The 13,050-nt window shown below is 53.7% G+C and overlaps 1 protein-coding gene across 1 annotated transcript in view; it reads right to left on the bottom strand.

Annotated features, from left to right (window-relative positions):
- SLIT3 (slit guidance ligand 3) overlaps positions 1-13,050 on the bottom strand; it is a 593,355-nt gene that overhangs the window by 83,095 nt on the left and 497,210 nt on the right. Inside the window, exons 13-14 of the mRNA XM_044229780.1 lie at positions 7,344-7,487; positions 5,941-6,104 (exon numbers count right to left, since the gene is read on the bottom strand). Coding sequence (XP_044085715.1) covers positions 5,941-6,104; positions 7,344-7,487 — 308 coding nt within the window. The remainder of the gene's footprint in view (positions 1-5,940; positions 6,105-7,343; positions 7,488-13,050) is intronic.

The raw sequence follows: 13,050 nt of genomic DNA, 5'->3' as shown, positions 1-13,050 counted from the left end.
TCTGTGGCTGGGCACTGCCCGCATGCAAGTCTGCTGCTGCAGAACCAGGGAGGTGCCCAGAAAGTTGCCATCGTAGCTACATCGTAGCACCATGGTAGGCATGGCTCCGAGAACCCAGAATGCCTCCCCTGTTCAGGATGGGGAATTGCTCCAGGCTTGAGGGTTTGTTCTGTACCAAACGGATCTTGGCATGTCCACGCTGGACAGGGGAGCCACTTAAACCGTGCTCCTTGCTCTCCTGCTTACTCACGTTTTCCTCTATTAACAGAAGCGAGCTGGAAACCGAGTGGTAACATAGTTTTCCCACTCCCTGTCAATTCAAGTCAATCCTATCATTCTTTTCCTTTTTATAATTCGAGGCAATGGGTTTGTCCACAGCTGAGAAGGCGGAGTATTATAGCTGGAGAGAGCAGCCATGTGACCCTGGCAAGTTAGGTAACCTTTCTAACTTGGTATCTATCTGCTTCTGTGCAATGGGCCTTATCAGCTTGTTGTAAAAAAAAGTAATGATGGAAAGAGTTCAATCCCTGACCTATAGTCAGCACTCAGGGTATGGGGAAAGCACCCAGAGAGGCACGCAGGACTCCTTGGTACTCAGCAAGAGCGAGGCCCTGGCTCTGAGGGGTGACCTCAGGGAGAATGAACTAAAAGCAATCTTCTAGTTACACTAAGGATTTACCAAGAAGCAAACAGAATGGCAGGTGCCACGATCCCTTTATTGTCAGAGACAGCAGATTTCTGCACAGCCCTCCGGGGCATGGAATCAGCACCAGGTGAGAGCCTAGCACCTAGGTCACCATGTCAACTGTTCTTGGGAGATGAAGGACACGGACTGGACTTCAGGCTGCATGGCGGGGGCTGGGGGGCGAGGGCCAAGGTACTCATGAGGAGTGGGGTTTGGGTTCAAAAGGAGCCACAGGCTAAATCCAAAGTCTCAGACACTTTCACCCATTCTCATGCGCACGTGCATCCCCAATACTTCCGGTAAAGATGGTGGGTAGAGAGTGGGTCACACCAGTATGACCTCTGGGTTAGCTACCACTTGGGAAAAAAACCTTGCGCTGGGACCCTGCCATGAAACCATGGGGCATATGCCATTGGGGGACCTGTTCTCTCTGAATAGAAGAAAAACAGTGGTTTCTGAGCTTTGACCTAGACTTTACCCCTCGGCTGGCATCCAATGTAGCTCTGGGGGATGATGACTCCACCTGGGGTAGGAGATGCGGATATAGATCTTAGCGTGTCCCCAGTCAGCGTCTCCATACCCGTTTCAGCCCATATCTGCTACCTGGAGGTGGAGGTGCTCTGGGACTCCTTCGAGACTGTTCCCTCCCCCGCACCCCCACCCCCCGCCCTTTGGGAGCCTAGACCGGGACAGGTGGGTCTGGCGGGTGCTGGGCTGCGGTGCTCCAGAGCAGAGAAGTGGTGTCCAGCGGTGGCGGCGGCGGTGGCGGGCCATGCTGCAGGAGAGCGCGGTGCTTTCCGCGGTGCTTGACAGAACCATGTTCCGTTTCCATCGTTCCACCACATGGTTAGATCAAGCACAAAGGAAAGCCCCGCGGCGACCGGTCAGAGTCAAGGTCAGGAAGCAGCGTCAGAGAGAGGACAGGAGCACTCAGAGGAAGCAGCGTGGAGAAGCGGAAGCCGGAGCAGGCCCCCACTGAGCGTGATTAGTACCAGGAGCAGGGTTCCACAGGAACACTTCTGAAGACCGGAGCCCCACCGCCTTTGTACCCCGTTCCCAGGGGAGATACAGGGGAAGGGGAGAAGAATGGGTGGGACACTGTTAGAAACCTCTACGCAGGAGGATCAGGGCACACTGGAGCCTTCCCAAGGGAATTATGAGCGCAGATGTCTCTGGTCATATCACAGGCCTGCACTGAACCTCTAGATCCCACTGTCCATCTGCCCAGATATCAGACTTAGCAGAAGCATCTTCCTCACGCTCTGCAACACGTCCGTCCCCATAGCCGAGTGGATCTGTAGCAGTCTGATCTCCCGGCCTCTTCAATGAAGAGACAGGCACCGCTTCCGGTGGGCTAACAAAGCTGCAACACTCTTCTTCAGGAAAAGCGCCTTTGATATTCCACACCTCAGGAGTCTCCTCAGTACCCTTCCAGGCACCCAGAAACCCTCGGGCTGACAGACATTCATCCCAGATGACTCGACGAATTGTGGGGGGGGTGGGTATGGCATCCAAAGAAAATACAGGACCTTAGCCAGGGAGAAAGACGGGGAAGCCGATGGAGCCCTGGGTTTGGGACTAGGAAACCTACAATCCCGACTGTCTGCGAACACTGACTTTCACAGAGGAGGTGAGCAGTTCCCATCAGGATGAGTGGCCTCTTTTAGAATAAGAGAAGGAAGGGGAGGGGGAGGGCACCAGATTCTAGGGTCCTTCCTGATTTCCAGATTTCCAGGGATGGAAATGGAGTGGGTGGAGGGTCCAACAACCAACTCTTTCTGGGTGCCGCGGGCCTAGGTGAGGGCACCCAGCCTCCAGATCCCTATCCGCAACAGATCAGGTTATGAACTTCCTCCCAAGCCACTGGGAGGACATGTGTCTATCTTGCAGAGGCCAGAGTCGGGGCCCAGGGACTGGGATCCTTCCTATTCTTGCCCTCTGACAGGAGAGACGGAGTCGCTGCTCCTCTACAGGGTGCTTTTGGGACAAGATGGTGCATCTCGCCTGTGCATACATAGGTTGTCTGCAATGGTTGGTCAGTGGGTCAAGGTCACATCACAGCCCCAGATCTGACCTCGTTCAAAGCCCTCCCACCTGACCAGCAAGAGGCAGTCACTGCAAACTGGTCTCAATCTTGCTTCGATCCCTGGACATGCAGGGCTCTGCCACACTCTGGTTTGGGGATTTCATATTCCAGTTTGATCAGAGCAGGGAAAAATCATCCCTGCTTCCAAGCCTTGAAACATGCTCTTTGATTTCCTTCAACAAAAAGAAAAGGGAAGACACTGGAGAAAGTTTTCTCAGTACATCAGAGGTGCTGGGTTTCAGATCTTGCAAATACTACTCTCTAACCTCAGATGATATGTTTCTGCTGTGCGGGCCTCCATTCCACCATCTCTGGCAGGGACCGGGCGATTACTGAGTTCTCTAAGACTCTTGACGCCCTGAGTGGGGTAATGTCTTTTGCCTTCTCTGTACATACCACATCACCACCTTCCGTGCTTTTCCCCGTGAATTTCTTCTTGCCAACAGATCTCTATACACAAAGGGAGGGGGTGTGACGGAAGACGGGCAGCATCTTCCAACTGCCAAGGGCTCCCCTGGGGATGGGCTTGGGGTCCCAGCCAGCCAGACAGTGCCTTTTCAGGGGAACTTAATCCAATGGCCAGATGACCCCAGCTGGCAGTGTTCACCTCTAACCCGATATTGTTGCCCAGGGCGGCGGATGCAGCTGATAGAGGCAGACACAGGGCAGCTGGGAGCCAGACGCCCTGCCTAAGGAGGGGCTTCATGCGCTGCAGGAGCAGCCCTCAAATTGGATTCTAATTACATCAGCTGTCTTTGCAATGGGGGTGCTTTTAGGAGAAAGTAAAACACAGTTATTATCTGTCAACTCCAGTATGTGTCACCTGCCCCTCCTTCTTCTGGAGCTTCCTGGAAATACAGAGCTTTGGACCTATGGCTTCTGTATCCCCTAAAGCCAAGGGAGGTCTGGGCCCCAGTGTCTGTCAAAGCCCATGCCTCTGATGTTCCCCAGTAGCTCTCTCTACCTCTCTTCTCTGCAGCTAGATGAAATAATAGCACACAGAACGTTCTATGTCAGGCGTCAGCTCTGACATTCTCTACCTTTATAGAAATAATCTGCTTAGTATTGATTAGAAAAAGGCTTTTCGACAGGGTCAGTCCAAGAACCCTGCACTTCTGTTTCTTTTTACAATTTCCAACCACTCCTGCCCTCCACAGGAAAAGCAACCAGGATCTCTCCCATGCCAGCATAGGCAGGTAGGGGCAGAGCAAGAGAACGAAGCGTTATTGTGTCCTGGGTCAGGTAGCTGTTTGCTTCTCTACTTGGTCTGTCTGTACGTCCCCCCTGCCACCCCGAGTCCCAACCTACAGTCATTCCTAGGCACTTGTCCAGATTCGGTCCCTGGGAGATGCCGGTCCTAGGACCCTGGGCTGATTCCACTCCTGCTCTGCCCCCCAGGGTCTTGGCATCAACCTGGAGCCTTGACATCACGATGGAAGACCAAGGGGTTGGGGTCGGCAGGTGGTACCCCGTCCTCCTCTGCGTCTTACTGCCCCTCTTCTGCAGCACCACTGCTTGTCAGAGCTAATGAACTCAGCCCTGGACAGATTTGGAGAGGAACAGAATGGGAAGAGGGAATAAGAGGTGCGTGTTATGAGAAAGGCCCTGGGGAAGGAGGGCTGCTCTTCAGGAGACACCTCTGGGCTGGGAGAGGGTTTTCCTCCCAGAGATGCTGCTGGCCCCAAGAAGGAACTTAAGGAAGGGTTGCAGAGAGTGGGGGGCAGGCCATGAGACTGTGAAAGGAGTCACCCAAGCAGTTGGACTGCCTTCCCAATTGTTCCTTCTCTCCTACATGCTGTGCAGCATCGAGGAGTCAACCAGACTTGGGGTCTGGTCCTCCCTCCGGCATCTGCTTGCTATAACTGTGGGGTGGGTGCCCTTTGACCTCTAAGCCCCTAGCTTCCTCAGCTGCAGAAAGGAGACCCCTCCCACTGAGCTCAGAGGACTGACTAGTGGAAGAACCAGATCGAACGAGGGGCACTCAGCACAGAGTTCATCACTGGCCAGAAACTGCTCTTGTAATTGACATTGTTATTCTGTGGAAGACAAAGTGGGACCAATGCCTCATTTGGGCACAGAGTCCCTGCGGTACCGCCAAGCCTTTTCCAGGTATTAGTTTCGACTGAAAAAGCAAATAGCTGAAGTTTACCCCTCTGGAGACATGGACTAAATGATCTGACTTAGAGGACAAGAACAACATGAAAGAGGCAGAAGTCTGTCTGCTGGTCTTCTCCTGGCCACCAGAGCCCACGCTGCCATTCTCCCCGGGAGAACTCGCTTACATAAGATGCTCTTGGGCAGGAGAGAAGAAGGGCTCTTGCTGACACACAGATTGTAAGGGCTTGTGCCAACCCCTCAGCCCATCATACACAATGCAGCATGGTGATTTTTTCCAGCAGCAACTGACACACATGGTTGGCATTTTTAACGGCCTGTTCATCTAGCTCCTGGATCAAGGACAGCTACGTCTCTTTCCAAGATGAACCAAGAACTCCCCTGCCATTTACCCCTGGTATCTTTCCCGGGTGTGGACAGGAGGAAGGTTTCCAGAGAGAGCTTGGAGAGGGAAGGGCAAGGCTTTGCTTTCCCACTGAGCACAGCTCTTTGCTGTTCTCTTCATATGCAGAAAGCACCAATCTAGGCAGAGGAGTTAGCCTGCAAAAATGTCCACGAAATCTGTAACAAACTCTGGCCTAAGGGCTGTACCAAAGGTGGTCTTGGAGGGGACGGGAAGCCCCCCAGATTACACGCTGCCTGCAGCCTTGCCTGGGACATATTTATTTCCCTATCTGCCATTTGGGGAGCACACCTTGGGAACTAAAAGAAAGTAAATCGTGGCCTCTAAAAGGCACATGGGCAGAGACTGGCTCTCCCCTAGCTTCCACCTGGCCCTGGAGATGGGCTGCCACCTGGGTTCTGTCTCTCCTGAAATTGTGCACCCCCTCCAATGCTTTTATTGTGTGTGTGTGTGTGTGTGTGTGTGTTTTATTTTAAATCCATAAGGTAATTGGTTTTCTGCAGGCCTAACTGAATTTCCCCAATTTAATTTGCAAAGATGCTCCCTAGGAGCCATTACAGTGCTTGCTGTCCTCCAGATTGGATTACTGGCCTCTCTGGGGCTGCTGTGCTCTGAGTCGGAAGGTGGGGCCCAGCCCCTTAACCTGATTACCTGAGCAGCGGAACTTCTTGCTCTTGATCTGGCCAATGCGCTTGTTGGCCAGCCGGCGCGGGCTGCTGCAGCGGGCCCCGCTCGTCTCGATGGGGTTGTCCTGTAGGTAGTCGGCCAGCCACTTCAGGTGGCAGTCACACACAAACGGGTTTTGAGCCAAGTGGCTGCGAGAGGGAGGAGAACGGATCAGGAGTGACCCAGGGTGCCACGCTCCACCACCACCTTCCTGGTGCTGGGCCTCTCCCTTGGGGGGCAGCGGGGAGCTGAGCGGGGGAGGCCTGCTGTGGGCCAGAGACTGTCCCAGGTGCAGCTGGCAGCCAGCCGGTGGGGGGTGGGGTACGGAGGGGGGACCATGTCCCTGCTCTCCTGACTCGGGGCAGGACCCACCACTGACCTCGCCTCGGACCCACACCAGTTCTGATGGGCCACATAACGTGGCAGGCTCAGGGTCTGTCCTGACAGCCGCCCGGATTGGACTTCTTTAGGCTTCATAAGGCCAGGCACAGAAAGCGGCTGGCATGGTGACTGGCACATGGCGGGCGTCCCACACAGAGTAGTGGGTACGGCCGCTCGCCTCGTCGCCGGGCCAGCACCATGGTTTGGCTTCCTCTGGCTCACGAGAAAACTCTTCTCCGCGCCAACACGGTGCTCAGCATGTGGTCGCTGTTCAACATACAGCGGCCGTTCTTAACACTTGATCAGCACCTGCCTCTGGCTACACGGAAGTGCCAGGTGACTCAGAAGGTGTCCAGAAGCCCCCGGTTCAAGGTCAGGCCCAGGCTGGGCTGAGATCTGTTCCCGCGTGTCTTGTACCTGACGGGGTTACTTAGGAACATCTGCCGTGCTCGGGAGTGGGGAGTTGCTCCCTGAGGATGGAGGGAAAAATTCCGAGTGCCTGCACCAGAGCTTTGGTTTTGCAGGGTGATGGTGGGGTGGCTTTGAGGGGGACAGGACTGGGCTATCAGCAGAGACGGAGCCGGCTCAGAATACACTGGCCACAGTGGTTAAGAGAGCAGGTGAGCTGCAACTCTGCCATTCATATCCTGCCTCTTACTAGCTGTGCAGCGTTGAGTAAGTTAACTTAACCTCTCTGTGCCCTGGTTTCCTCACAAAGAAATGAGAGACCATAACAGCACCTACCTCAAAGAGTTGCTGAGGCCTAAAGTTCTGACTACAGGGTAAAGTTCTGACTACAGGGGAAAGTCCTCAGCAAGGTGTGGAGCACCAGGGGAGTGCTCGGTAGGGGTGAGTGAGAACCACTGTTACTAGTCTGTCCTCACCGCAGGCTCTAGACCTCCTCCTGGACATGCTCACTTTGCCTTCTCTGGGGTGCTCCGTGTGTCTGGGCATCTAGGGTCACTTGCTTTCTGGGCACGTGCTGCTACTTGCGGGGGTGTACTCACAGGGTCTGGATGGCCTGCAGAGGGGCAAAGAGTCCCTTGCTGATGGTCTGCAGCTTGTTGTCATAGAGGGAGAGCAGGTTGAGATTCTGCAGGTCCTGAAATGTGTTCACGCGCAGACAGTTGATCTTGTTGGCATTGAGGAGGCTGCAAGCAGGAGAGAGGCCAGTGACTCAGTAATCCTGCCACTTCCCTGTGAAGCAAGGCTGTGCCCACAGGTGACAGGCTACAGACTCCGCGTGTGCCTTACAGCCACAGCCCCTGCTGCTGAGAGTGGGTGGTGGGGGTCGGGGGGGGGAGCTCCTGCATCCCTGTGGCCCCCGGAACTCCACACACATCTGGCACCAGATAGCATGGGTGCTGCGTCACAGGCTGAGGTCACCTGGAGCCTTCCCTGTGCCCTCCGGGGGGAGGCTGAAAACGGCATGGCCATGCTTTCCTTTCTGCTTTAGAATGCAGAGCTTCCAGGAATTGCAAAAACAATCACTGGGCACAATCGTGCTAAACCTTTTGTTGATTGACAAAGGGCAATTTTGACTCAGAGAACTCCTTGGAGTGCTTCTGAACCACAGGTCCCGCTGGAAATCTGATGGCGGTTATAGGCCGTGCGGTCTCCCAGAAAAATACACCCATGGGTGAGCATCCTCCCTTTGATGTGTGTGCACACATGCACGCACGCGGATCAAACCTCGTGTGACCTGACCTCTGCCCCATCTTTCTCACCCACGTACACAAACTCATGACACTTCTGTTCCTCAAACACCCCCACAAGCGTTTAGACCCAGGTCCTTTGAACACACTCTTTACCCCCTTTCATTAGGCGGTTCCTTCCCCTCCTCTGGTCTCAGTGTGGATGTCACCTCCTCGGAGAGCCCAACCCCGATCCCCTCATCCACAGCAAGACCCCCAAGCTCCCCACCATGGTGTCCCATAGCCCAGTTTACTGTCTTTGTAGCACGCTTCTCAATTTGTGATGGACGTTCGCTGCTGCTTATCATTTACCTCCCGCCTATGATGACTATAAGCCCTGATGGCACAAATGACATCTCTTTTCTTCCCTTTCTTCTTAGTGCTTCTTAGTGACTAAGAAATACACCCAACCCCATCCACAACTCCAGGGGGCCACAATCCGGTGAGAGGGCACCCATCTGCCCTGGTTTTAGAGCCTCAGACCCCTGCCTCCACCAAAAACAAATAAGCAAGCAAACAAACAAGAAGCACTAGAGGAAGCTGCCTTTCCAGAAAAGCTCTGGTCCAGCACAGGGGATGCCGTGAGGCTTCTAGGAGCATCCTCCAGAACAGGGTTGGCAAGTCAAGCAAATATGAGTCCTAAGAATTTCCCTTACAATGTTAGACCGACTAGTTGTGCCCTCTTAACTGGTGTAAAATCAGTTATCATTCCATCTTTGATCGAAGAGAGGATGGGGAGAACTAAACTAAGCAGTAAAAATGTTAAATTTTTAAAATTTCTCTTTTCAAGGCTGGCTCAGTGCTTCTCCCATGGGGGAATGGCCCAGGAGACTCGTTGTGGGCTGGCTTGCCTCTGGAGGCCCAGACACCAGGGTCCAGGGGGACTGGAGTTGGTGATGATGAGGCTGCCCACGGGAGCCCCGTCATCTGTGCCACGGCTCCCTTGCTGCAGGCCTGTCCTCCCAGTGGGCCCCCTGCAGCCTGTGTGTGGGCAGGCAGCTGCAGCAGCAACAGGGGGAAAATGCCTGTTAATAATCTGGCTAATAGTGGGCAGAGTCCCAAGGTTTCACACAGATGTCCTCCTGGAGGAAAGCTCCCACTACTAGAATACTTTTCTTGCTTTCCAAAGTGCTTTCCTGGCATCCCATTGTTCCCACGGTAACCTGGGCAGATGGGCAGGGCCAGCCTCCTACGTATAGGTGAGAATACGGAGGCTGAGAGTGTGGTGGTTTGGTCAAGGTCACACGTGTTGCCAAGGAGCATGCTGGAGGCAGTTACAAGAATTGAGGTCTCTGGAGGGTGCACTTTCTTCTTTATGAATGTCTTATACATGCTGCCCATCTGTCTATCCCCTCGGTGGCAGGCCCCCAAGAGTTTCCTGTGCTTTGTGTATGACACTTCAGTCAAGGTTACTCTCCAAGAAGGGCACCATGGAGGAAGTCTGGAGGGACCCAGCACGGCAGAGCGCCCACAGGGAGGGAACGGACCCATCACACAGGCTTGTTTGTATTTGGTTTGCTTGTTTACAAAGAAGAATAAAGTATGTGGTGAGAGATTTGTTCCAAACCTTGATATTCAGGGCCTTTTGAGGACATCACTTTGCTAGGAAACATTGAACAATTCAGGAAAGAGACGAAGTCAGAGGTCTGATGGCCTGAGGAGGGAACACCCCCCCACCACACACAAGATCTTAGAACATCCCACATGCAAATCTGTTTATTTACCCTCCCAGTGTTTTAAAATCAGGAAATCTCTCTCTCTTTCTCTCTCACACACACACATCAGATTTCTATTTCCTTTAGAAAAAAAAATTTTTAAGACGTTCTAGCAATGTTGCATAACCTGGAGGAGGCCACGGAGTGGCCGTCCCCCTTAGATAGGACCGCTGCCCCCTTTGCCATAGTCCTCACTGGTCCCTATAGTACCTTTCACTAGTTTCTTCTCCCATCTCTCCTGAGTGGGCACTCATTTTGGGGACCCTCGTGCAGATGAGCGAGCCCGGCTGCCGCTCTGGGGAATGCTGGATGTCGGACAAGGACGAGGCCCACAGGGAGAGCGCCGTGGTGACCTGGACCTGCCTTGAAAGGGTATCCCAGTGGCCTGCTACTCTGGCCACCCTCCTCACTCATGGGACCTACTGAGGCTTCTTGTTCCCTGCTGCTTCTAGATGTTTTAGTGTGGGATGCTAGCGCCAAGACAGGAGGCATCAAAACAAGCCGGGCTGGCGGAATGACCAGGCAAAGACAGCATGAGGCGCTGAGCACGTGAGGAAACGCAGATGGGCACAGTGTTCTGGTCACTCGTTCTCTCCCAGGATGCCTGCCTCTAAGGCAAGACACGGAGGTGCAGGGAGAGATAAAATTAAGTTGCTTATCCAGATTTAGATGCTGGGGACAGCCTTGCTGATCCCTAGCTCCAGCAAGATCTGAAAACCTGTCCTCCTGGCTTCTGTCCTTTGGGAGGAAGGTTGGTGGCTACTCAGCTCCATCTGCCTTCCACGGGGGGACCTCCGAGCTACCTGGTACGCGGACAAGAGTTGGAAGGGAATTAAGAAAACACACTGGGATAGAGCAAAGAGGTAGTAGCTATCTGGAATGGGGTTCAGAACTTCCCTAAGAAGTCCTGAAGACAGGCCTTCTCAGTATTCCACTGGAGGGACTGGTTCTCCCTCTTTCTCCTTCAAGGCTGCTCCATCTGTCCTGTTCCATGACATCACCCCCCTCTGAGGAGCAGCCATGTAGCTGCTGGTGGACGGATACTGAAAACACAGTGTCATCTCTAGAGATACCACTCTGTGCAGCACTAGGATTGTCCTCACTTGGCTGGAGAGGAGACCGAGGGTCAGAGTGGTGACGGATTTGACCAAGGTCATCCAGTGATAAGTAAAGGGTCAACCTGACTTCAGACTTCAACTCTTTCCACCATATAATATCCAACTGTCTTTTCTGTGCCCATTGGAGGGTGCTCCTTGACTCTGGGAGTGGCTGTTTTTGCTAGCTTGGAAATGCACCTGGGCATAGAATGCACCAGGTGGACATAGGCCTTGCCTCTTGGTTGTGTAGAGGTATCAAGAATCCTGCCGGGGCGCCTGGGTGGCTCAGTGGGTTGGGCCGCTGCCTTCGGCTCGGGTCATGGTCTCGGGGTCCTGGGATCGAGTCCCGCATCGGGCTCTCTGCTCGGCGGGGGACCTGCTTCCCTCTCTCTCTCTGCCTGCCTCTCCATCTACTTGTGATTTCTCTCTGTCAAATAAATAAATAAAATCTAAAAAAAAAAAAGAATCCTGCCAACTCTTAGGAAGGACGTGGCACCAAGCTGTCAGAGATGGGACACTCTTTGGGACACTCACCAAATTGCCATTGGCACAAAGTGGCTGGTTCTTCACCGAGGGGCTCACACATGTACAAAGCAGGGTTCCCACTGCCCAGCGATCATTGACCACATGCTGATTTGGGAGCTGGCATGCATGGCTCCCCTGAATTCTCACTCCACCCTGGACAGATCAGGCGGCAGTGATGAAGCAGAGACAACAGCGTCCCTCATGCAAGATGAGAAGCTCCAGGGCGCCTGGGTGGCTCAGCTGGTTAAGCAGCTGCCTTCAGCTCAGGTCATGATCCTGGAGCCCCAGGATCGAGTCCTGCATCAGGCTCCCTGCTCATCGGGGAGTCTGCTTCTCCCTCTGACTTCTCCCCCTCATGCACTGTCTCTCTCAAATAAATAAATAAAATCTTAAAAAAAAAATAAAAAAGATGAGAAGCTCCAGCTTGCCTCTAACTCAAAACTTTGACCTCCTGACTTCATCCCAGCTTAGTCTGTTGGATCCAGGGAATCAGGGGCTGGGGGCATACCATGTTCATAAATATTTTCCCCTGAAGCATATTGAACCACTTTGTGGGGCCACCTCCTCCCAGAGCCACCTGCTCCCAGGCCCACCTCCCAAAGGGCCTCAGAGGTCTCATAAGCAAAAGAAGAGGGGGGCTGAGATGGTCAGGCCAGACGAAGAGCAGGGCCACATGACCCTACCGGTAACAAGCACGCTGCTCAGCCAGGTACCCTCCAAAGCCCTTACAAACATGAACTCATGAATCTCTACACATTCTCCTGCAGGACGAGTGCCATCTCTGTGTGACCGATGACACCACTAGGACAGAGAAGGCTTAAGTACCAGTGACCAAACCTGCACAGCTAGTAAGTGTAGGCTGAGAAGTGAACCCAAGCTATCTTAGCCCGAAGACTTTGCTCCCAGCTAGGTGCCACCCTGATGCCCACAAAGGGGCCTGGGGAATCACCTAATGCCTCTGGGAGGAGGTGGCCGAATGTTCTCCGTAGAAGCTCTCACGGGCTTTGTGACTTTGTGATGATTCTGCATTAAAATAAAACAAAACGAAAAGAGCCATGCTCCCCTCAGAGGAGATTAAGGAGAGTGGGAGCACACGGATATCGCCTTCTACATTTATTTCCAGCATGAGCCCTAACGAGGCCCTCGGCCGCCCCTCTTCTCGGAGCACGTTCAGCTTCCACATATGTTCCGTGTCAAGAGGTATTAGCGCTCAGCCCACTGACTAACCAATGTAACGACGCTGCTGAGAGATAATCCTTTCCAGAGCTGCTGCCTTCAGAAAAGGCAAGGCTGGAAGCAAGCCACTGAGAACCACAGAGAGAGAGAGAGAGAGTGTCTGTGTATGTGTGTGTTTGGGGGTGGGGTGGGGGGTGAAATACCCTGAGTCTGTGTTCAGGAGGGCCTTGTGACTCAGGTCCTTCTGCTAGGGGACTCGGCCTGGCCTGGCCACAGAAGTCCCAGCTGCTCTCCACATGGGGAGCAGCTGGCAGCTTCATTCCTTCAAGGCCCAGGTAGCACAGGAGAGAGAACCACGGCCGGGAGATGAGGTCTGCCCTGATCGGTGAAGAGGACCCACCACCTCCAGTTTCCCTGAAGAAGCCAGTGACACAGAAGGCCACCAAGCCCCCAGTGTTTGCCCCTGTCCTTGCCCGCATATCCTCAGGGAAGAGTCCCATGGAGCTC

Source organism: Neovison vison, chromosome 1, assembly GCF_020171115.1.
Source record: "Neovison vison isolate M4711 chromosome 1, ASM_NN_V1, whole genome shotgun sequence".
NCBI classification, from domain to species: domain Eukaryota; kingdom Metazoa; phylum Chordata; class Mammalia; order Carnivora; family Mustelidae; genus Neogale; species Neogale vison.
The sequence above is the reverse complement of the archived record's forward strand: the minus strand, read 5'-3'. Positions and strand labels throughout refer to the sequence as shown.